Source organism: Megascapheus bottae, chromosome 3, assembly GCF_031878675.1.
Source record: "Megascapheus bottae isolate mThoBot1 chromosome 3, mThoBot2.hap1, whole genome shotgun sequence".
In the NCBI taxonomy this organism is placed as follows: Eukaryota; Metazoa; Chordata; class Mammalia; order Rodentia; family Geomyidae; genus Megascapheus; species Megascapheus bottae.
Window position 1 is genome coordinate 64,317,237 of NC_143511.1, and position 25,297 is coordinate 64,342,533.

Genomic DNA, 25,297 nt, shown 5'->3' on the forward strand with positions numbered 1-25,297 from the left:
CTCTGGCTCTCCTGCGTGTATTCTGCCTTTCTAATCCATTCTGCTCACTGTAGCCTTTGTGAAATTTTGGTTTAACAGCTTCCTTGGAACCCTATTTGTTTGTTTGTTTATCAGTGCTGCAGATGGAATGCAGGGCGTCACACATGCTAGGCAAAAGCTCTCCATTCCCAGGCCAGAGAGTATTCTTAGTATTCCTATAACCTCCATTTTACCATTTTACATTTTATCCAATCATCTTTCTCAAACACAGTCAAACACAGTGCTGGGCAAGTTCGTCCCTGCTTTAACACACTCTCTCTCTCTCTCTCTCTCTCTCTCTCTCTCTCTCTCTCTCTCTCTCTCTCTCTCTCTCTCTCTCTCTCTCTCTCTCTCTCTGCTTTTAGGGCTTGAACTGTAAGCTAATCACTTCCCTTCTACCTATAGTTTCCCAGTAGCTGGGATTACAGCACATTCATCCACACCTGGCTTATTAGTTGAGCTTGAATATCATGAACTCTTTGCCTGGGATGATCTAGAAGTACAATCCTCCTGAATTTTACCTTCAGAGTAACTGAGATTACTGGTGCAAGCCACTGTTTCTGTTCCTTAAAAGGTTTTCCCATTTCTCTCCCTTCCAATATCCTGTTCTCTCTCCCTTCCTTCTTTCCTCTTTCTTTCTTTCTTTCTTTCTTTCTTTCTTTCTTTCTTTCTTTCTTTCTTTCTTTCTTTCTTTTTCTTCCTTCCTTCCTTCCTTCTTCCTTTCCTTCCTCCCTTCCTCCCTTCCTCCCCTCCTTCCCTCCCTGCCTGCCTGTCTTGCTTCTTTTCTTCTTTTTATGATATGGTCTTGCTATATAGACAAATTGGCCTTAAACTCATCTTCCCTGCTTTATCCTCCTCAATGCTGTGATCACATACCCCAACTCCTGATTAATCTTAAAATCAAGACTGAATCCTTATTCCAATATATAGTCCTGCAGGAAGTCTGCTTCCTGAAATAACCAACACCATTCTGGTCATTTACTCTGTAGGCTTCAGCGATAGATGCATTTTTGGTTTCTTCTTTTTAAAAAATGCACAGATATAACCAGGCACCTGGGGCTCACGCCTGTGATCCTAGCTACCCAGGAGCCTGAGATCTGAGGATGAAGGTTCAAAGCCAACCCATGCAAGAAAGTCCATGAGACTCTTATCTGCAATAAACTACTCAGAAAAGGTTGTAAATGGCACTGTGGCTCAGTGTCCAGACCCTGAGTTCAAGCCCTAGGACCAGAAAAAACAAAAAAAAAGAAAAGCACAGATAAAACACATGTATTTATTGTGTATTACATGATATTCTGAAGTATATTTTCTTGTGGATATAGTTGAATATAATTAAAAAATGTATCATCTTGCACACAATTGGGGAAGAACATTTAACATTTACTTTTTTTTTTTGTATTTTTCAAGAATACAGCTGAGCACTGATGGTTAAATCCTATAATCCTAGCTGAGGCTGAGATCTGAGGATCCTGGCCAGAAGCCACACACACATGCACACACACACACACACACACACACACACACATGCACACACACACAGACACACACGCAAAGTGGGATAGAGCTGTGGCTCAAGTGGTAGACTGTTAGCCTTGAACCAAAAAGCTCAGGGACAGCTCTTGGGCCCTGAGTTCAAGCCCTAGGCAAACACACACACACACACACACACACACACACACACACACACACACACAAGCTGAGATCCAGAGGGTCAAGGTTCCAAGCCAACACAAACAGAAAAATCTATGAGGCTCTGTCTTTAAAATAGCCAATATAGGGCTGGGAGTTTGGCCTAGTGGTTAAAATTCTTGCCTAGCATGCATGAAGACCCAGGTTCGATTCCTTGGTACCACATACATAGAAAAAAGCCAGAAATGGTACTGAGGCTCAAGTGGTAGAGCTCTAGCCTTGAAAAAGTCCAAGGACAGTGCTCAGGCCCTGAGCTCAAGCCCAGGACTGGCAAAAAAAATAAAAAAAAATAGTCAATATAAAATCCAGACTGGAAGCATGGTTCAAATGATAAAGCACCAGTCAAGAAAGCAAGCCAAGTGAGAGCATGATGCTCTGAGTTCAAATTCTAGTACTCCCCCCACCACCCAAATGCAACATGAATTTAGCATGGATAAGGCTTTAGGGGTTTTCTTTTCATTGTTGTTGTTTTTTTTGTTTATTGCAGAACCCCTTACTAGGGGCCAGGAGCGTAGCCTAATGGTAGAGTGCTTACCTAGCACTCATGAAGCCATGGCTTTGATTCTTCAGTACCACATACACAGAAAAAAGCCAGAAGTGGTGTTATGGTTCAAGTGGCAGAACACTAGCCTTGAGCAAAAAGTGTCTAAGGACAGTGCCCAGGCCCTAAGTTCAAGCCCCAGGACTGGCAAAACAATACAAACAAAAGCCAAAACAAAACCTTTTACTATTTTTTTTTAAATTTTACTTCCCTACCAGACTATAGCCCAGCAACTATGTCTGTCCTAGTTCATCTCTGTTTCCTTACATGATCACTTGGCATACGATGGACAATCTCTGTATATTGTTGGCTGAATGGCACACTGAATTCCCTACTCTGCTTGACCTCTACTCTCATTATTGGCAAATTCATTTGGGCCAACCTGGCCTTAGGCCTTCTCACCATTGTTAGGTACTGAGCACAACAGCCCCAGAATGGGTCCTTGCTGCTGCTTCACTTTTACAAATCTCTTCACTGGGAACCTTGACAGTGTTGAGTTCATCTGTGTGGACTCTGATACCAGCTCCCCCCCTGCAGCCAACTCCATTTAATGTTAAATAATAATATTCAACTGGGACAAGAACAAAGTGCAGATGAGCTAATATATACAGTGATATGCACATGAGTACATATGCACATATACAAATACAGGGCCCAGCTGTCATGCATGCTCAAATATGCATTCATGCACACTCTCACAGAAGCAATGAGATATACCCTCTTCCCTAAATATGTACACAGAGAGAAAAATGACATATGCTTGGCACTTAGGCATATGTACACAGGCAAGCGGATGTACTCATTACATATGTATACACACAGGCAAATGGCATATGTTCAGTACATATGTATACATACAGAAGCAAGCTGACATACTTAAACACATTCAGTGATAAAATACAATTGTTTAGTTTTATTTCACTTACTCTAATTCCCTCAAGTACCAAGCTCCTTATCTGTCATGATGTGTATGTGTGTGCGTGCACACATGCACATGCACCCAAAGATTTGAACTCATGGTCCAGCCACTGTCCTTGAGCTTTTTTGCTCAAGGTTAGCACTTTTACCACCGAAACACAGCTCCAGTTTTGGTGGCTCCTTGGAGATAAGAATCTCTCAGACTTTTCTGCCTGGGCTGGCTTTGAAGGGCTATCCTCAGATCCCAGACTCCTAAATAGCTAAGATCTTTCACAGTTCTTAAACTCAGTGCTATTCTTAAGTTCCCAGACTCTTGGCCTGTGCCTCTCGTCTTTCTCTTTTGACCCATGTGGCTAATTTGTCTCGACAGCTTGTCTGTCCCTGCCAGTCACCGGGTGCCCTCCTGGGTGTTTCTCTGCTAGGCAGCCAGCCCAGATGAATTCTTTTAACTGCTGATTTTAACTCTTTGGGTTTTGATTTGAAGATTAGGCTGTGGAGTTAGAGCAATCAGTTCCCACCTCTGCTATTCAACTGACTGTATAATCTTGAACAATTACTTTCACCAGACATGTGTCTCAATCATAGAATGCAGACAATAAAAGAAGCCAATCTCCTATTGGGTTTTTGGCAATGGTACATTGGGTAATGCATGGTGTCCAAGTGCAGTTAAGTACAATTGCCACAGGTAGTAACATTTATCATGTACTTTCTATGACATAACTACTTCTAACCAACTACTTATTGAGTACTTGTGATGCGATAAGCAAGGGACCCATTTTAACCTTCCAACATCTCTGTGAAGTAGATAAAAGTGGAACTGAGTAGATAATGGAGCTGAGGCAAAGAGAAGTTGTGATACTTTCCCAAGGGCTGCAGAACTAGCAAGTGGCTGGGCTAAGAGGCATATGCTGCCAAGCCAACCTTCTTACTTACTGCATTGTACCTCCAACTTCCATTTCTTGTCTTTGTCAGGGAAGCTATTTCATTACTATAATCATTATAAGTGAAAACCCTTGGAGAAATATTTGAATTGTAGCTGAAAATTTCCATTTGCTAGAGATCAAGACAACCCTTAATTCTAAATTCAGAGCAGCTCTGAACAATTGAATGACAAGAAGACCTGCAGGAAAAACAGAGATGTCTTCTCTTTTTCTTGCTACCCACTCACAGGGACTGTTTGGGTGAGATGGCTTTCAAATTGACACAGTTAAAGTGGGGATTCTGTCCTCCTCCAGGCAGAGCATAGCTAGCTAGCTCTCTGGATTTCTAGCGCATTTTTTTTTCAGATGTCTGCAAATGTCTCCTGGGCGTCTGCACACTGGATCCAAAATGGAGGGCCATTAATGGGGTGTGGGTAAAAATAGTGATGCCTTCAGCCTGTGTCTTCACCGATACCATCACAAGTACTATGAAACCAAGAAACCTCATCAGCATCTCTTGACTCTTTTTGCAGCATGTTCATGGTGGCTTGTCTATGATCTTTGGTGGCTGTAGTTATTGATGTTGATTGTTGGGAATCAAACTCAGGGCCTTAAGCATGCTAAGCATATGCTCTACCATTGGGCTATATCCATTCCCCCAGGCCTGGCTACATTCTTTTTTTTAATCACTCATTAATTGTACACATGAATGGGATTCAGTGTGGTATTCCCATATGCACACAGAGTATATGTTGATCATATCTAACCCACTCCTTTTGTACCCTTGTGTGCTAGCCTTCACCCCTTTCCTAATCCCAAGTTGCTGTTATTCTAATAGTAGATCAGCTTCTTTATAATCCACATGTGAGAAAGAATATACAGTATTTTTCTTTTTCTGTGTTTACCTTATTGCACTTACTATCCTCCAGTACCATTCTTTTGCTCCAAATGACAAGATTTCATTCTTTATGGTTGAATTTCTCCATTGTACATAAAACACACACACACATACTCTCTCTCTCTCTCTCTCTCTCTCTCTCTCTCTCTCTCTCTCTCTCTCTCTCTCTCTCTCACACACACACACACACACTCCACACACATTTGTGCTCATACTGGGACTTGAATTGGATCCTTCTTTTGGCCTGGGTACTGTCCCTGAGCTTCTCGCTCAAAGTTAGCATTCTACTGCTTGAGACACAGCATCACTTCTGGCTTTTTCTGAAAAGTTTATTAGAGATAAGAGTATCACAGACTTTCCTACCCAGCCAAGTTTGAACTGCAGTTCTCAGATCTCAGCCATCTGAGTAGCTAGGATTATAGGCATGAGCCACCAATGCTGCTAGAGCTTGAAATTAGGGCCTTGAATTCTTTGATTTTTCCACTCAAAGCAGATGTTCTATGACTTGAGCCACATCTACACGTTTGGCTTTTTGGTAGTTAACTGGTGATGAGTCTTGTGTTCTTTCTTTCTGAGCTGGCTTTGAACTGTGATACTCAGTCTCCTGAGAAGTTGATTATAGGTATGAGCCATTGGTGACAGCCACCGTATTTTCTATCCACTCATCTCTTGATTTGTACTTAGGCTGATTTCTTTGTTGTCATGAGTAGTCCCACACCAGTATTGATAGTCCTAATCTTTGTTCCGTTTTCATATCAGATGCTACTGCTTTTCACTTTCTCCTGCTTGTAATGTGATCCAGAAGACCCCGGCATCCTAGCCTTGTAGCTTTGTTAGCACTGTATTTCCTCATCACTGAAATGGCAATAATACCTATGAACTCGGGGAATGGAAAGACTAGTGACAACACATAGGAAGGGCCTCACGTTTCTCTTTGGTGCTGCAGTGAATTGCATGCAGTCTTCATTCTTTCTCCATCTGGCAGCTTCTCTCCCACCAACTCATTTTTATCTGGTCTCCTTCATTAGACTATAAGCTTTATAGAAAAACTTAGCCAGGGACTTTGGTTTACACTGTATTTGGATCATAGTAGGTGAGTGCAGGTATTTAAAAACAGCTTTTGCTAAGACAACAACAAACACTGACTTCTCAACCTCCCTCCATTTTACATTTGTCTCCTTTGCTCTGAGTCCCTCCCCACCCCCAGCCCCCCTTCGGCAATAGATCACCTGGGGTTCCAGGAAGGACAGAACTTTGAAAAGATGCTTATGACAAAGGGGTGGAAACCTCACCCAAAGAACAACAGAGCCTAATGAGACAGACCACTCCCTAAATCAGGATAATTACCTATAATGAGGAGGCTGATCCTGGAGCAGGAATGATAATCTCATGGGAACCACTTTGCTCCCCTCAAGGGATGACAGTGATAGCAACTTCTCTGGATCCTCTCAAGGAACTAGCACTGAGATAGTGATCAACCAGGCCATGTTTTGACTAGGACTTCCTCTCTTTAAAGCTCAGGATGGGGGAAATGCTTACTTTGTGGTAAGAGTCATGTGGTACGCTGATGTTACATGGTAAATATCCTTTGCATAATTGTGCAAGTGCTGGACTTGACTTGTTGAAAACCTGAGTCTGGTTTCTGGCCTGAAATTGGGTTACAGATGTTCAGTAGATATTTGATGAATCCAAATCAGTGGACCAATTCTAAATAAGTGGACCTTGTGTCTTAGATCCTTCCTATACTGGACAGCATGCAGAACCTCTTACTAAGAGGCTCTTTGCTTGCTTGCCTGGAACACATCATGTCCTGGTCAACCTCCTTCCATCCTTTAGCACAAGCATCACCCTCTTAAGGGAGTCAGATAACATGTCATCAAGGTCACAACTTCACTTCCACAACTGTTTGATTGATGCATATTTCCTAAAGACTGCAACCAGGTCTTTTGCTTTCACTAATGCATTATCAGGGACTAGTGACCTGTTGTACAAATTTGCTGAATGAATGAATGAATCAATCAATGACTTTATATTTCTCCCCCTTTTAAAATAAAACTCCTATCTTCTTATGAAGTGGAGTCCAGTTATTCAAATCAGATTAGAGGTCAGTTTTAAGCTGTGCCATTGCTCCACCTCAATCACCTCTTTTCCTGTCTCTGGCTCAAGCTTTGTGACTCTCTCCTACTAGGGGCAATTAATCAGCCCCAAGGTGTCTCATTACTGTTCATCAAGACTTCATTATACAACTAGCCCACTCAGCAGGAGGTCTGGAAAAGCTGTGATTTTGGCAGGACTGGGAGTATGGAATGGGATTTGCCAATTACTCCTACCCCAGCCTATCACACTGTGTTGTAACTGTTAATTCTCAGGTGTCTGTCCACTCCCTCACAGCCAGGACGGGATTATCTCTTGCCCCCAGAGGCTGCTGTGGTGCCTAGCATGCAAGGAATGCTCAGAAAGGTTTCTTGAAGGAATGTAATGTTTTCCAGGAGCAAAGCTTTCGTTTGAGGACAATAACAACTCATAGGAAATCATGTACCTCTAGCATTATAAAAATAAAGCGTAAGCCAAGGAATTCCTTTGTGTTGGTTAATTTTGGCTGGATTTTCTGTTACTTGGAACTGAGACCATAAAGTAAATGATGTGTTCATGTAGAGGACCCCGATAGATATTAGTATTAGTCGTAATGTTTGTATTGGTAGTGGGGTTTCAATTCAGGGCCTGGGTGCTGACCCTTAGAGCTTTTTCTCTCATGGCTTGAATCACTTCGTCTCTATTCTTAGCTTTTTTTTTTTTTTTTTTGCCAGTCCTGGGCTTGAGCTCAGGGCCTGAGCACTGTCCTTGGACTTTCTCAAGGCTAGAGCTCTACCACTTGAGCCTCAGCACCACTTCTGGCTTTTTTCTATATGTGGTACCGAGGAATCGAACCCGGGTCTTCATGCATGTTAGGCAAGCACTTTAACCACTAGGCCAAACTCCCGGCCCCTATTCTTAGCTTTTTTTGTTGCTTAATTGGAGATGAGTCTCATGGACTTTCTGCTTAGGCTGGTTTTGATCCCCAGATCTCTGTCTTCTAAGTAACTAGGATTATAGATGTGAAACACCAGTGCCCAGCCTTGGTAAATTATTGTTCAGAATTTATATCTGTATGAATGGAATTCCTTACTTCTTGTCTTTGAGCTCAGCTCTGGGACTGACTTTGGCTAGCTGGGTGTTAACAGACATAGATAAGCTGTAATGTGCAAACTGCTTGCACAGTTACATCTGCTTCCCTGCACCATCACTGCATGCAGAAAAATTCCTTCTGATGTCTGCTGCCCTTTTAGCCAAGGAACAAGATACTGGTGGGGTGGTCAAGAGGTCTACAGGCTTCAAGGCCAGCTAGATCTGCATTTTGAAGCAGAACCAGCCAGATCTAGCCAAGATCTGTAAATTCTCAAGAGACCTATGAGAAATGATGATTGTTTCATGGTTATTGAAAGTTTATTTTGACTTTTTTTTTTGGCCAGTTCTGGGGCTTGAACTCTGGGCACCATCTGTGGGCAACTTTTGCTAAAGGCTAGCACTCTACTACTTTGAATCACAGCACCACTTCTGATTTATTCTTTGATTAATTGGAGATAGGAGTCTCATAGAATTTCCTACCCAGGCTGGTTTCGAACTATGATCCTTAGGTTTCAACCTCCTGCAAAGCGAGGATTACAGTCATGAGCCACCCATGCCAGGCTTATTTTGATTTTTTTTTTTTGTTTGTCTGTTAAAGAGAAATAGCTGACTGAATGAAGTTAAGAACTTCTAAATTTGCCAGTGTACCTGAATTATCCAGAGAACTTCAAAAGAAATGAGATGCTAAAGCTTTGGTGTTCAGAGATTTATGATCCTTTTAAACTCTCTGGGTAGTTTTTATGTGGTCTCATAGTCTTCTATCTGATATATAGGGGTTCCCAATACCAAAATATGTAATAGATAACTTACATAATTTCTAAGATCCTTTTTTTAATCTCTGAGATTACAAGATCAAAAAGAGAAATTCTGTTTTCAAGTTTCAATATGAAAACTTTTGAGAAATGTGTTAAATTTTTCTTTCCCCATTTGGACAAAGATACAGATGTAAATTAAAATGTGATTTATAGTCCCAGGTTTGTTGGCATTTTATTTAAGGGTTTATCTGCTCAATGAGATCTAAAAGGGTTATCTTATCAGCTCTTAGTATTTTTGCTTAGGTTAATCTAATCTGATATTAAATCTAATATCAGAATACTTGGGCTGGGAGAGCCATGACCCAGGGTCAGGGAGAAGTATGGATCAGCTGAGTTTAGCAAAGAAGTTGGTAAGGGAGTGAGCTGAGGAGTCTTTGTCTATGGCTTGGCAGCCAAAGGCTGGGAAACACAACAACTTCAGAAAAGCCTAGAAGTTCAGTTAACAATTGGCATGTCCTTGCTAACACTTTAGAGAGATGGAGACAATAAAAGCTAAATACAATGTTTAAAATGCAGATTTATATCCAAGTACCAGTGGCTTAAGACTGTCATCCTAGCTAGTTAGGTGGCTGAGATCTGAGTATTCAGGTTCAAAATTAGCCTGGCACAAAAGTCTGTGAGATGCTTATCTCTAATTAACCACCAAAAAGCTGGAAGTGGAGGCCATGGGTAAGTGGTGAAGCCCCAGCTCTGAACAAAAAAAAAACTAAAGGACAGTGCACAAGCCCTGAGATTAAGCCGTGGTACCTGCATGAAAAGAAAGCAAAACATTTATATAAAGAGCATGATAAAAGTACATTTCAAAGGACATGGTTTCTAATGTTATTACAACAGAAAATTTTCACTGAAAAGTTTCAGACTGTACAGCAACATTTAAAGAATAATTATCACATTCATAAACCACTTTTCAGAGACAACCACTTGTATTGCTGTGTTCTCTCAACAATTTTTCCTGTGGATGGATACGCATGCATCGTTTATAAAAATAGGATTTTCTTATGCATGCTCATTTTTCTATGTCAGTCTAATCATTTTTAAAATTGCACAATACTTCATCCTTACAAAAACATACCACTGTTGAACATTTAGGTTATATTTTATTATTATAAAGAGACAGTGATGGAGTTCCTTGTTTATACATCTTTGTGTGTTTATCCAATAATTTCTTTAGGACAAATTCCGATAAATGGAATTGTTAGATTAATGGGTAAATACAGTGTAAAGTTTCTTTCATACATAATCAGGTTGCCTTCTCCAGATGTATAAATTAATAATGCTAAGTTTTGTCAATATGTTTGGCTCTTGTTAATCACCCAAAAGAAAAAAAAATCTGGTGGTTTTACTTTCCCATTATTACGAATGGCTTACATCTCTTCTTATATTTATTGTATACTTTGTGAATAAGATGTGTTTCCCATTTTTCGGTGATACCACCTATTTTTTCTTCACTGATAACTCCTTTGTATAGTTTTTTTTTCCCACTCATTTACATTGACTTTTTTTTTCCTAGTTGACTTTCTTGTGGTGACGTTTCGTACACACTTTTGCTTTTTTGTTTTCTTTTGCCAGGTCTAGGGCTTGAATTTAGGGCCTGGGCACTGTCCCTGAGCTTCTTTTGCTCCAGGCTTGAGCTCTACCCATGAGCCACAGTGTCGCTCCCAGCCTTTTCTGTTTATGTAGTACTGAGGCATGGAATCCAGGGCTTTATGCATGCTAGGCAAGCGCTCCACTACTAGGTTACACTCCTGCCACCCGTTCCCCCCTTTTTAAAAATGGCTTATATCGGTGGTACAGGGAAGATTTCACTGACATTTCAAAATTTTATGAGACAACTTGATTAGGCTTTTCTTTTCTCCTCTTATTTATTTTATTGATTGATTGATTGATTGATTGTGCTGGTACTGGGGCTTGAATGCATGCAGTGCCTTATGCTCTTGCCTTGGTTTTTACACTCAAGGTTGGTGCTCTAGCGCTTGAATCATACCACCACTTCCAACTTTCTGGTGGTTAACTGAGGATGAGTCTCACGGACTTGGGGCCGGGAGTTTGGCCCTAGTGTAGAGTGCTTGCCTAGCATGCAGGAAGACCCAAGTTCGATTCCTCAGTACCATACATAAAAAAAAAAAAAGCTGGAAGTGGTGCTGAGGCTCAAGTGGTAGAGCTCTAACCTTGAGAAAGTCCAAGTACAGTGCTCAGACCCTGAGTTCAAGCCCAGGACTGGCAAAAAAAAAAAAAAAGTCACTGAGTTTTCCGCCCTGGCTACTTTTCAGCCAAGATCTGAGGATCTTGGCTTCCCAAGTAGGTAAGAGCCACCACTGCTCACCTTCCATTAGTTTTTCAATGAGATTTAAGAATTCCAGGATGGAAGGCAAAAAATACGGACAAAGAGGCCTGTTTCTCGGCAGAATTAAGTCCTTGAATACCTCTGGGTAGTTGTCAGGGAACAAGATGTGGTCAGAAGAGCACTGGACTGGGAGTCGGATCACCTTCAAGTCTCTGGGTTCCAATTTACTCAACGAGATGGGAATAAAGACTCCCTTAAAGGGCGGTGCAGCAATGAACAGGAGGGAAGGTTCACAAAGAGCTTCGTCCAGGCCTTCCCCCAGCAAATCCTCCCCAAGCCCTTGCCATTAAAGGGGGGTGGGAGGAAGGACACGAAGGACTTGAGAAAGCCCCGTGTAGAATTCTCTGGGACCCAGGCGGGGGGGAGGCTCCATTTCACTCCACAGCGCGGAGACCGGGCTCTACTGGGGTCCACAAGCTGAGCCCCGGTCCCCATCGGGGCCCCTTTTCTCCCGGTGTGACCTTGGACAAGTCACCTTTTCTAGTTCTCCGTTCAGCTTCTCCACCTGGAACGCAGACGACACGACACCTGCCTTTCTTCCACAGCCTTTCAAAACACGTGGGAAGGAGAACGCTTCCCAAACAGTGCACCAAGGTCGGTAAAACAAAACCCAGATCCGCCCGGGGGAAGCCAGCTGCGGACACCCCCCCGCACCCCACCCCGTCCCGGAGCTCGGCGCGGGGCCCTCACCGCCCGCCCGAGGGGTGTGGACGACCCCGCCCCTCTCCTCCCCGCCTGCCTTCGGAACAATAGCTCCCCCGGAGGCGGCGCCGGCCCGGGGAGGGGGCGGAGCTGCGGGCGCGGGCGCCGGGGGTGTGCGCGGGGCGGGGTCGCGGCACCCCCACCTCCGCCCCTCGCCCGCTCGCCCGCTCCGTCACGCGCCCCTCGCCGGGCGGCCCGGGATCTTTTGTGACGCAGTGGCTGACGGGTGCGGACACAAAGGGAAAGCGAATCGGCGAGGGGGGCCGGGCCTTGCCCTCTCCTGGAGAACCCCCCCACTCCCCATTTCCCTCCCACCCCGCCCCGCCGTGCGCGCGCCGGGTCTCCGCTCAGTCTCCCCACGCGCGTCCGTGCGCGCGCTCCCCGCCCCGCGCTCCCGCGACCCTCGCTCTCTTGTACGCGCGCGCGTGCGCGCGCGGTGCCCACCGACTCCGTCCCGAGCGAGCGCAGCCCAGCCCCGGGGCCTGGCGAGAGTGCCGCGAGCCGGGCGGGCGATGCCGAGGGGCTGCTCCGGGGTGCGGCGCTCCTCCCGGTGCTAGGAGGCGCCCAGACGGCGACGCAGCGCTCGGGGCTCACGGCTGGATGCTCCTGGCCTGCAGCTCCCTGTACTTCCCGCCGTCCAGGGGCGCCAGCTATGGGCGCCGCGGCCGCCCTGGCGCCGCTCCGGCTGCCTGCTGCGCCCCCGCTCGCTTTCTGCTGCTACACGTCGGTGCTTCTGCTCTTCGCCTTCTCCTTGCCCGGGAGCCGCGCTTCCAACCAGCCTCCCGGTGGCGGCGGCGGCGGTGGCGGCGGGGACTGTCCCGGTGGCAAAGGCAAGAGCATCAACTGCTCAGGTAGGACCGGCCGGAGCCCGCCCCCGGGGTCCTCCCTCCTTCCCCCCCCGCCCCTGCCGCCGGCTTCCCGCGGGGGGACTTGGGGTGCACCCCCAGTATGCGTGTGTGTGTGTGGGGGGGTGGGGGTTGTCCCAGGAGCCGGGGCGGGAGGGCCGGGCTGCGGGGTGGGGAGTGGCCGGGCGTGCGTCCCTCGGTGCCGGGTGGCTCGGGCGAGGGCGGCTCCGTGTGCGGTGCCCTGCTGAGGCCGGGACCCGCGAGGCGCGGAGCACGGAGCAGCCCGAGTGATCGTGTGTGTGTGTGTGTGTGTGTGTGTGTGTGTGTGTGTCAGCGGGAGCGCGTGTTTGTGTTGTGAAGGCTCAGGGGAGGGAGGACGGCCGGGATCTGCGTGTGTGTGTGTGTGTGTAGGTGTAAAGGTGTGTAGTGCTGTGGGTGCGAGGGGCGGGGAGACTTGAGGCCAAGAGCCAGAGTGAGTGACCATGTGCTGGGGCTCCAGGGCCTCAGAGGGGTCCTGCGGGGAAAGGGAATTGGTGGCACTGGAGGCTTACGTGAGTGCGCGTGTCTTTTGGGTTCCAGATGGAGGAGGGAAGGGGGTGTCCCACAGTTTCATGCATCTGGGTTGTAGGGGAAGAGTCCCAGGCCCCAGGAAATGACCCTGTGATTTTGTGTTGTTGTGTGTGGATGGATTACGCCTGGGTTCAGACACCCGGGGCTAGGCATAGTAGAGGCGGGGTCGGAGTCCAAGAGTCACCCTCCATGGAAGAGGGTCGGACTGCCTGGGTCTCTTCTTGTGTCTTGTTTGGGTGTAGAAAGAGGTACCCCTGGGTAGCAAAGTGTAGCTTGGATTATTTGGGTGGTGTAGAAAGCCAAAAAGAAAAAAAGAGAATTAAAAAAAAAAAAAAGGTGATGAGTCCCCTGCTTGTGTGTTTGTGCTGGAGGGTCTGAGATTGGCAGCCCAGGGAGCAGGGGACTGACCTCTCCCCTCTCTTCCAAGGCCGCCTGCCCTCCTACAGCTGTTGGAAACAAAGAGCTTGCTGGGGCTTTAATAGATGACATTGGGAGGAGGGGACTGGGCAGTAAAGTTCCCTCTTCCTTTATAAAGGAGTCCCAGAGGAGCCCAAGGACTCAGGCCCTGGGGCAAGGAGAGGCAGCCAGGTCTCATTTGTGAGAGGGGGTGAAGTAGGGAGAATGTGGGGGTGGGGGTGGAATGGGGGGCTGTTCTTGTTGAGCTGGCCTATGAGCAGATGCTCATTGGTCCTCAGCCAATCTCTTGCTCACTTGTCTTTTCATCGGTTTTCAATCCTTTACTGGCCCTCCTCTTTAACAGGCAGGAGGAAGCATGGACACCGGAAATCTGCTGGTCCACCTGGCACACAACCTTTATACCTTTGGGGTAGTGAAGAGGTGTTGTTTCTGAGGGAGGGCTGGAAGGAGGAGCAAGACACTCTCAAAGCACAAGGCTCCTGTACCCTTATGTGAAGAAAAGCTTATGGCCTTGTGTTTAGATTTCAAGGCCTTGAAACCTTTTTAATAGTTTTCACATGGTGTGTTTTATGGGAGGGGAGGGGTTTTGTGAACACTTAGCAATTCATGTCCATTGAAAGCATTTTCATCCATGAAATCGAATTTTTTTTCTAATAGTAAGTGGCATGGGAGATAATGCTTTCATAAATCATCACACTTTAGGAATAAAAGCCACTTGGATGTTGGAGTTATTATATTTTTTTTTTGGTAATAAATATTGGTCACCAAACTAGTAAGTGATCATGCCATGTCAAAACATTTTATGGGCTAATGTGATATGGTTATTTGTTCTTGCTAAGCTAATTTGCCCTTAGCAAAATATAGTGTTGATGGATGATTGTGTGCGTACTTTCTAATTCTTCAGTGCATAGGACAGGTTTTTAAAAAGGAATGTAGAGAAACGGTGTGGATCAAAAGGAGACTCATGTAGGGGTCATGGACATTACTACAGAGCCATGTTATTTTGGGGGCAAATTGGTTAATTTTCTCTTTTCTTCTTTTATTAACAGAGGTTTGGCTTTAAGGAATTCAAGGAACATTCAAGGAATATTTATCATTGATATGTCAATAAATGAGGTTGATCAAATAAAGTATTTCCTAGTGCTAAGATATATTTAAAGACTTCTAGGTCTAAAGCCAGAGTGTTAAATGGCATTTGTAGATCTGGGTTGTAATTCTGTAAAGACTAAGAAAGAATGATAAGGAAAACATGAATTTTCTTTAGCTGGTGAATTTGAGAACTATTTTAACCAGTTTGGACATAAGCATCTGTTAATGCAGCTTGAGTTTAGTCGTTTATTAATTTAAAAAGTTTTTAATTTCATTTAATTTTATGAAAGAATCTCATATGCCAGGCTGGCAATCCTCTTGCTTCAGCCTCTTGAATGCTGTGATTATGGATATATACTGTGGCACCTGATTATTTTTCTGTACAACCTTCATTATTTAATCATGTTTATGAGTTTTGAAATCTAAATGCTGTCCTTGACGCCTAGTTGCTGGTTTTGGTTTTGGACTATTCTTTTAGCCTCCTGTGACCAGTATGGAACTTTATTCCATGAGGCTGTGTACTGGTGCATTCAGAGCATTTTGACACTTGCAAATGTTTAATTGGGATTGTGGAAAAGGATGGGCTCCTGTGGTGTTTTACAGGCAACTGCTTACTAAGTTGGTTGACATTAGCCATCAGATGCTTAACTGGCTATGCCATCCTCTTAGCTGAGTTTAATAGATTTTTGAGTTTCTGCTGAACATACTCACCAGCCTATCATGAAAAGGTCTGATAAGACCATCCTGTTAGCATTAGGTATGTAAATGTCTGTGTCATCTTCCATTTTGATGGGAAAACAAATGGAGAGCCTTCCTTTGTGCAGTATGGTGGCTTTCCGTTTTTGCTGGATTCAAAGACTTGTTTCTCTACAGTTTTTCAGCAGATACATGGCAAGCTTACCCATAGATGATGTTTTTCATGTTCTCTTTATTAAACGCAGTGACTGTTCTTTCGAGATACTCTGATGTTTTGTCAAAATAGTTTATAAGTAATACCCAGCAATAGTTTTTTTTTCCCTCCGGGAGGCTGAATATAGTGGCCCCAGACTATAATGCTAGCTTCATGGGAGGTGGGAATCAGAAATTCCATCTTCATCAATGATTAGACACCATGGAGGATCACTGGGTAGGCCTGGCTCTGGGCATACATTCCTACTTGACTTTGAAATAACCCCAAGGGCTGAAGATATAGTTCAAGTGGTAGAGCATAAGGCCCTGAGTTTAAAACCTAGTCTTATCCTTCCTCCTCCCCCGAAAAGAACTTTCAGGATCAGGGAGTCCCAATTTGAGCAAGAAGCAAACACCTTTAAATTAGCTCTATATTCCATTACTGTCCACTGCAGGTCATGTTCCTTATAAAGACAAGCCCATAAGCTAAGTGAGTCTGCATCATCTGTGTGTGTGTGTGTGTGTGTGTGTGTGTGTGTGTGTGTGTGTTGGTGTGTTGGTAATGGGCTTGAACTCAGGGCCTAGGTGTTGTCCCTTAAGTTTTTTTTTTGCTGTGACTTGAGTCACAGGTCCATTTTCAACATTTTGGTGGCTAGTTGGAGATGAAAGAGTCTCATGAATTTTTCTTCCTGGGCTGGAACTTCCAATGGCAATTCTCAGATCTCAGACTCCTTAGTAGCTGGGATTACAGGTATGAGCCACAGACACTTAGCTAGTCGTTCGCCTCTTGACATTTCATCTCCCCATTGCTATGGGCCTTTGTTTATGTCTTGTTCTAAACTATCTGCCCCCGTCCCTTGTTTTCGGCTCTTGCTTCAGTATTCCACTCATTCTAGACTTTAGCTTATTGATGCTAAAAAAAAAATCTTAAATTGTACACCTTTTATTGATGCTTACTTTTTACAAATTTAATTTTTGAGAAAATTCTCTGGGTGTCAAAAGTACAAAGATTTGAGATGACATTTGTAGTCAGGCACCAGTGGCCCACACCTATTATCCTAGCTACTCAATGGCTGCGATCTGAGGTTCAGGGTCAGCTTAGGCTCTTTTTAAAAAAAAGTTTCACATTGTTATTATAAAGACAATGTACACAGAGGGGTTACAGTTAAATAAGTCAGGTAGAGTACATTCCTTTTTGGACAATGTCACCCCCCTCTTTCTTCCTCCCAATTTCTCCCTCCCCCATCCTTACCTACAAGTTGCATAGTTCAATTTCAACATAGTGTCCAGTGAGGAGCACTGCTGCATTTCTTTACATTTCGTCCCTCCCTTTTTCTGTGTCCCTTTACCCTCCCAAAGACAGAGTCATCTCCAATTAAGCATGAAAAACATGGAAGTGCCTTGTCTACACCCTGAGTTCAGGTCCCAGTACCATCACACACATACACAAAAGCATTCACGTGTAAAAGATGAACTTTGAACTCAGGAGACAGTAGCCTTAGAAGTGACTTTTCCCCTCCCTGACTTGTAACAGGAGTGAATGGTCCTCTTTGGCTTTAGGGTGTCTGAGAACAAATAAAGTTAATGTTATAAATTAAAATGCCACCAATATGTGGCATGTGGTGATAGATGCCAGATGGAGAATTGAAACTAGGTTCTAAAAATATCACAGAAGTTAGAAGTGAGTCCTCTGGCTTGTTACATGATGGCCAGAAGGAAATAAATGGGTGACATGAAATGTCAGATTAAGAGAAGTTCCTTGTTGGTGGCAATTCAGGATTCTGGAGAATAGAAAATGCTAGTGGTGGAATCTTGTCCAGGACCCTGGCATGTAAAATATGGATAGTAGTTAATGTACTTTGTGGTCCTTTATGGAAGGCCTGCCTTAGTATTAAGGTACTATACCAGATGCAAAGGGAAATGCCTGTGAGGCCAGCCTGCTCTCCAGGATCCATTAGTCCTAGCAGAAGTGCTTTAGTCTCTTACATATACAGGGTACATTTCTGCCTAGTATATCTGGGTCTGCTTTTCCTCCCCTGTGTTAATAAGCATTTTTTGAACATTAACAATATATATGTACATGTACATATGTATGACATACTTAATACACACAGGTATGCATATGTCTATGTATTATCTTTAATTAGTTGTACAAAGGCGTTTCAGGTTAGACTGAGTGTAATACATCTTGATCAATGTCACTCCCTCCATTGTTCCCCGAGTTTTCCAAGACTGTCCATTCTTTCTAGCTGACAGAATGTTTTTGAAAAGTTCACAGTTGTAAGTATACTTTTCTGTTTTGTGTCTGAGGATTTGCATATTCTGGATATAGAAGTAAATGCAATCTTCTCCTGTGTAGTTGTTTTGTGTCTGGCGTCTTGCATTTAGCACAGTGTGCTTAGCATTCATGCATGTTGTAATATGTATTAAAACTTCACTTACCAGGAAGGGAATGAGAGAGAATGAGGGAACAGCTGATACTAAGTAAAAGGAAAGAAATGCAATTATCACCTGACATATGTATGTAAAGGTAACCCTGCTATATATCACTTCTAAAACAACAGTAAAAAACAAAAACAAACAAAAAAACCCTTCACTTTTTTAAAATTATTTTTTGTTGTTTTTTTTTTCTAGCCCTGGAGCTTCAATTCATGGCTTAGGCACTCTCCTTGAGCTTTCTCAAGGCAAATGTTCAAAGCGAATGCTTGAGCCACAGCACCACTTCTGGCCTTTTTCTGTGTATGTGGTACCAAGGAATCAAATCCTGGTCAAGCTCTAGACAAGCTCTTTAACACTAGGCCAAATTCCTAGCTCCTTTGCTTAGTTTTTTTTTAATGGCAGAATAATATTCTGTTGTATAGATAAACCACATTTTGTATGTGCATCAATGGATAGTTTGTTTTGTGGGGACATATCTCTTCAGTTCTTTGTGTATATTTAGAAGTGGAATTTCTGGGTCACATGCCAACTCATGTTTAACAGCTTGATGAGTTGCCAACTTTTTTCAAAGTGGTTGTACCATTTTTCATTCCCACTAGTAAGATTTGAGGTTTCTAGTTCGGCTGTATCCTCTCCAGCACTAATAATATGTCTTTCTGTTTACAGCCATTACAGTGGCTGTGGATCGTGTCTTAGTATGGCTTTCCTTTTCCTTTTAGTACTGGAGTACTGGACTCTTGCTAAGCAGGCACTATTACTATTGAGTGTCATGGCCCCCAGCCCTGATTTCTACTTATTTTTGAGACAGTCTTGCTTCCTGCCCTGTAGTCTTGCTTCCTGCCCTGTTGTGGGCCCGGGCTGCAGTTCACTATATTCAGCTTATGCCTAGCTAGGTTAACAGGTGACTACTATCAGCACTTTTTGAGAAGAGGTGTTGGGAAACTTTTTTGTCAGGCTAGTCTGAACCAAGATCCTACCAAATACTCTCTCCCAAGTATCTGTGATTATGAGTAAAAGCCCACACATAGCTTGGTTTGGTTTTGATTTACATTTTCATAATTGTTAATGTTATCAAACGTCTCTGCATATGCTTACTGGTCACTTGTACATCTTGTTTGGCACATGTATTTGACATGTTGAACTCATCATTTCCTTCATAAGCCATACTAGCCAGATCCCACAGCAGGCACACAGATGCTCAGGCTGGTACTGTGGCTCTGGGTTGCCTGTGAGTCATTTACTTTCTGAGCTTACCAAGAGGCAATTGTGTTTGTTTTCAAACTTATTTTTTTTACCAATGGTACTTAAGAATGTAATTTAATAAACATTGCTCAAGTTGAGAAATGTGGATGCAGAAGGTTATTTTGTGAGGTGCTTTGCAAAGATGATAAAGCAAGGCAAAAAGAATTGCCTGTGAACAGCCTGGATTTGTGATCAAGACAGCTGAAACAAAATGGGGGAATCTAGAACAGTGTTTGGAAGGATTTTCCAGAAAACATTAAGAGTATTTTTTTAAGCCCCAGGTATACTTTAGAAGTAAGGGAAAATAGACACCACAGACAATGAATTATCTGTGGTTTAAGAAATTGAGAACTGAATGGCAGGACAAAAAGAGTAAGCAAAAGAAGCAATGGATTCCCTGTTGAAATGAACTGTACAATTTATGGGTGGGATGGAAGGGAAAAACTGGGAGAGAGCAAGGGAAGGGGTGACATTGTCCCAAAAGAAATATGCTCTGATGTAACAGTAACCCCTTTGTATATTATCTTTATAATAACAATAAAATATTAAAAATGAGGAACTGCTTTCAGCAGACTCTCGAAGAAAATGTTTTCATGCTATATTGGGTAGTGAACATGCATTTGTATATTTGAAGTTTAAATAGGCCTGTATCATTTGCAAATGATATTCTGCTTTAATTGACTTTTTTTTTTTTTTTCCATGATGATACTGAGGCTTCAAATCCAGGGCCTAGGGGCTGTTTCTTAGCTACCACTTGAATCACAGCTCCACTTCAGGCCTTTTGGTGGTTAATTGGAGATAAGAGTCTCCTGGATTTTCCCATCAGAGTTGGCTTCAAATCTTGGTCCTCAGATCTCAGTCTCATGAGTAGCTAGGATTACAGGTGTGAGCCACCAGTGCCCCGTTTTTAATTGACTTTTTGGATGGACTTACCAGTGATCACTCTTGTGTATGTTCAAAAGGAGTATTTCCACTGTGCAAAGTGTCTAGGGGGAGAGAAGGCATGAGATACAGTGTTAAAAGAATGAATAATTCTGCCTTGTAGGAATAAAAACTACTTTCCCAGAGTGAGTGGCACTTGAGTGGGGCTTTATGGGAGAGTAAAATGTCATTTGAAATTCTCCGTACAACTTTTGCCCGAGGCCTTTGCTGTTGATGTTCCTTTTGTAACCTTCTTGTCCCAGTTATTTATCTGCTCAGTATCTTCAGGTATTCAGTCTAATGTCAACTTCAAAAGGATGCCTGAAAATCATAACCTTCTCCACACTTCGACAAAGTGTCCTACTCTTTCTCATTATAGTGTTCGTTTTTTTCTGGCACCAGAGCACCTTTTTCTGAGTGGCCTACTGTACACTTTGTGTATATCTGTTTCCATTATGTAGTTCTGTGAAGGCAGGGATTCTTGTCTGTTTTATCTTTCCTATTCTATCAGTAGCACCTAGAATGATATCCCATACAGTTAGTTGACCGTTACAGGTTTATCTGTGGAGTTGTAACTGAGTTGGGAGGGATATTCTGGGATGACTGGATTTAGAAATGGCACCGAAGTGGGAAAGGAAGCCAGCATTTCTGGAGTACTGCTCTAGGATGTGTAGGTAGAGGCAGAACATGAGGTACACATTGCAACCATGTTAGTAGAGGGTGTTCAGTGGGTCTGAAGGCCTGGCATTGGCTCTGAAGACAAAGGAGGCTTCTAAAGCCTTTGATGACATGGTGGTTTTAGAAAGCAGCCTGGATATGGTGAAGAAGAAATAGAGAGGAGACTGGTTGCATAGTGAAAGAGGAAAGTGGAGCTGGGGATGACTGACAGCGCTTGTGTGTCTTATACAGTATTTAAGGAAAAGTTCTGTTGATTGTTAAGCATTAGAAATGTAGAGGCTCCATAGATGGGCAGCAGTGGCTGATATCTGTAATCCTAGCTATTCAGGAGGCTGAAATCAGAGGATCCATCCAAGTTCAAATCCAGCCAGGGCAGGAAAGTCTGTGAGACTCTTATTTCTAATTAACAACCCAAAAGCCAGAAGTGGAGCTGTGGCTCAATGGTAGAACACTAGTCGTAAGCAGTCTATCATTTGAGCAACTGCTCTGGGACAGTACCCGGGCCTTTAGTTCAAGTCCTAGCATGTGACATACACACACACACACACACACACACACACACACACACACACACACACACACATTCACTCTTGTATATACACATCAAAGAAAGGAAAAAAAAATCTACAAGTTTCAACTTGAAAATATAAATTCTTGCCTTAGACTGGATTCTTTGTAGACACAGAGGTACTGGTAACTGTGGGTACTCATTTCTACAGTGCTCTAGATGTGTCCAGTGAGCTCAAACTCCTCAATTCCTCTGTCCCCATCCTGTCAGCCTCTTTGCATTTTCCTTCCTTAGCTGTTGGGCCTCCTGTGTACAGTTTGGATGAATGAGTGGTGGTATACAGTTTAGATGAATGAGTGGTGGTAGGCTTAGTTTGGAGGAGATCCAGATTGGTTCTTGTTCTTCACGAGGACCCCATTGGAGCATTTTTTTCTGCTGTGCCCAGCCCTCCCTGTTTGGACACCCCTCTTGCTTGCACTTGTAATAGCCATTGTTCTCTGTTCTCTAGACTTGCCACTCAGCATTCTCTTGCTACTCTTCCTGAGAAGGGTGATTAGAGTCAGACAAATGCCAAGGGCCACTTCAATCAGTGTGTTCTTTGTCCTTTTTTTCTTTTTCTTTTTGGTGGTCCTGGGGCTTGAACTCAGGGTCTGAGCACTGCCTTTGAGCCTCTCTTGATGCTCAAAGCCTGCATTGTACTACTTCAGCCACAGCCAACCCTGATCCTCAGATCTCAGCCTCCTGAGTAGCTAGAATTTTACAGACATGAATGAGTCACTTCCCCTCCACCTCTGCTTCCCTGCCGCCATTCCTGTTTGTATTTGAAGCTAGCCCCTTTGTCTCAAGATCCTATTTTCCTTGAAAGTCATAGAGCAATATCAGCAGGTTTACTTTCACCTGCAAAACAATTTTAGGTGAACTCTAACAAGACAGAATAAACTGGGCTATACATCACCACGATGAGTTTTAGAACATTTATATCTCTTTGAGAAAGCAACTTCCTATTCATGAGTGTGACGAGTTTCTTAGAGTCCCCAGGGACTAGGCTTGGCCACCTGACCCAAGAGGCCTATCAAAGAGGTGGGGAGTGTGGAAGGGCAGAGAAAAGGCCTCTCCCCTTAGCAGCAGATGAAAAAGATCACTGATACCTAATTTCGTATTTGAAAGGAACTTTGAGATTTTATAGACTCCCCCTCTCCCACTCCCAAGGCAATGATTGGAGATTTGCTTGGCTGACCGGCAGGTTATGTCAAACTGGAGGTCTGATTGAGCATTATCTGGTTGATCTTTAACTCTATTCGGGGAGCTGACTCCACTCATCCTTGGAGGGGGCAGTTGGGATGTACAGATTTCAGGAGTTGATGGCTGCTGCTAAAGGTGGTGTAGCTTTAGTTCTTGTCTTGGGGAATTATGTCCTCTGGCTGATGGGACATCTCTTCTGCATGACATCAATTCTGAGAGGTTAATTCAGTCTTCCGTCATGAAGAAGTTTATCAATCTATCCTGCTGTTCCTGGAATCCTAGATATTCAGGCTGGGGAGAGTGACGCAGAAGGAAAAAGAAAAACTACGGATAGGTAGATGGAGTCAGAGAGGATGGATGGAGTTTCATTGCTGACTGGGTCTTCCTTCCTTAGCAGTCAGTCCTGGTCCCCATGCCTGTTCTTTCTGCTTGTAGACAGACACTAATCTTTCTTCTGCTGTAGACTTGCCTATTATGGGCATTTGATATAAATGGGATCAGATAATGTATGGCTTTTTGTGGTTGATTTCTTTCACATAGTATAATGTTTTTAAAGTGTAATTCATGTTGAAACATGTTTGAATGCCATTCTTTTTTGTGGCTGAATATTCTTTTGTATGGATAATGGTATATTTTATTTATCCAGTCAGTGTGTGTGTGTGTGTGTGTGTGTGTGTGTGCATGCTGGTACTAGGGCCAAAACTTAGGACCTTGTGAGCTTGCTTGGCCTGTCCCTTCTCTCCCTTTCTCTCTTTTGTTCTCTCTCCCTCCCTCCGTCCCTTCTTCCTATTGTCTTTCTTCTTTTTCCCTCCTCCCCTCTCCTCTTTCCTCCCCTCTTCCATCCCCTCTTCCCTCCCACTCTCCCTTCCTCTCTTCCTTCTGTCTTTCTCTCTTTTTTTTCTCTTTTTCCCTCCTCCACTCGCTCCTTTCCTCTTATCCTTCCTTTATGTATATGCCTGTACTGGGGCTTGAATTCAGGGCCTAGTGGTCTTGCTTAGCTTTCTTCCTCATGGCTGGTCTTCTACGTGAGCTATGCCTCTAGTTTGGTGTTTTGCTGATCTCCAGTTATGAAGATAAAATTCTCATGGACTAGGGCCGGGAGTTTGGCCTAGTGGTAGACTGCTTGCCTAGCATGCATGAAGACCCAGGTTTGATTCCTTGATACCACATACATAGAAAAAGCCAGAAGTTGTGCTGTGGCTCAAGTGGTAGAGCTCTAGCCTTGAGAAAGCTAAGGACAGTGCTCAGGCTCTGAATTCAAGCCCCAGGACTGGCAAAACAACAACAACAAAAACTTCTCATGGACTTCTCTGCCTGGGTTGGCTTCAAACCTTGGGTTTTTCTAGACTGAGTTTTCTCAGTAACTAGGATTATAGGCATGAGTCTTCGGCACTTGGTGATTTTTTTTTTTTTTTTTTTTTTTTGTGGGTCATGGGGCTTGAACTTGGCCTGGGCACTGTCCCTGAGCTCTTCAGCTCAAGGCTACTGCCCTACCCTTGAGCCAAGCCCCACTTCCCATTTTCTAGAGGTTAATTGGAGATCAGAGTCTCAGGTCCTTTTGTGCCTGGGCTGGCTTTGAACCTTGATCCTCAGATCTCAGCCACCTGAGTAGCTAGGATTGTAGGCATGAGCCATCTTGTGTGGCTACTTGGTGATTTTTTTTTCTAGTTTGACTTAAAAAATTAGTAATTAATAGAAGGGTTACAGTTATATTCGCCAGATGGAAGGTACATTACTTCACACACATTGATACCCCTTCTCATGTTTTTTGTCCCCATTTCCCTCCCCCTACCCCCTCTATTTGGCAATTTTTATCCTTTACTATTTTACCACAATTTGCTATGGCTTGAGATTGTGATTGTATGTTTAAAATTTGATTTTTCCAAAGAGAAATAACTTTTAAAGTTTCCAGTGCTTTTTTTGGTAGACATCCCATTGCGAGAGAGAGAGAGAGAGAGAGAGAGAGAGAGAGAGAGAGAGAGAGAGAGAGAGGAGAGAGAGAGAGAGAAAGTGGATTTCTCAGATCCAGATAATCTGAGTGCTGGATGTGCTTGTCCAAGGTCTTAGACTTACTTAATCAATTAATTGGAACTCCAAATGTGGCACTCTTCAAAATGAAGCAGAATTTGTGAAGCCTTAAAAAATTCTAATACTAATATGAATGTCTCCAGTGGCAGTTGGGGTATGTTCACAGGCTTCTGGCCACCTCCTGAACTTTGTGTTGCAGCTATTGATGAATGGTGGTTAGAAATAGATCCTGAAGACCTTATTCTTGTGTCTACATTTGGTAACTTTTTAGCTTTTGGGTAGAGGAAGTACATTGCCTCTACTTGCAAAACTCTCAAGATATATCTGCTGTAAAATATGAGTGGGATTTTAACTATATGTATAGTTTTATAGCTTTTTTTCTAACTTCACAATGGGTCTTGATCTTCTTTCTGTTTCACT

General features: G+C 43.6%; 1 protein-coding gene across 2 annotated transcripts in view; it reads left to right on the forward strand.

Annotated features, from left to right (window-relative positions):
* The window catches only part of LOC150065692 (myb/SANT-like DNA-binding domain-containing protein 3), a 129,562-nt gene that overhangs the window by 43,647 nt on the left and 60,618 nt on the right, over window positions 1-25,297 (forward strand). Inside the window, exon 1 of one of the 2 annotated variants that reach the window (XM_090330335.1) lies at window positions 12,318-12,861. The exons of the other annotated variant lie outside the window; for it this stretch is intronic. Within the exon in view, the coding sequence (XP_090186461.1) occupies window positions 12,663-12,861 (199 nt within the window). The 5' untranslated portion in view covers window positions 12,318-12,662. Of the gene's footprint in view, window positions 1-12,317; window positions 12,862-25,297 lie in introns of those variants that run through there. 2 annotated transcript variants of the gene reach the window in all.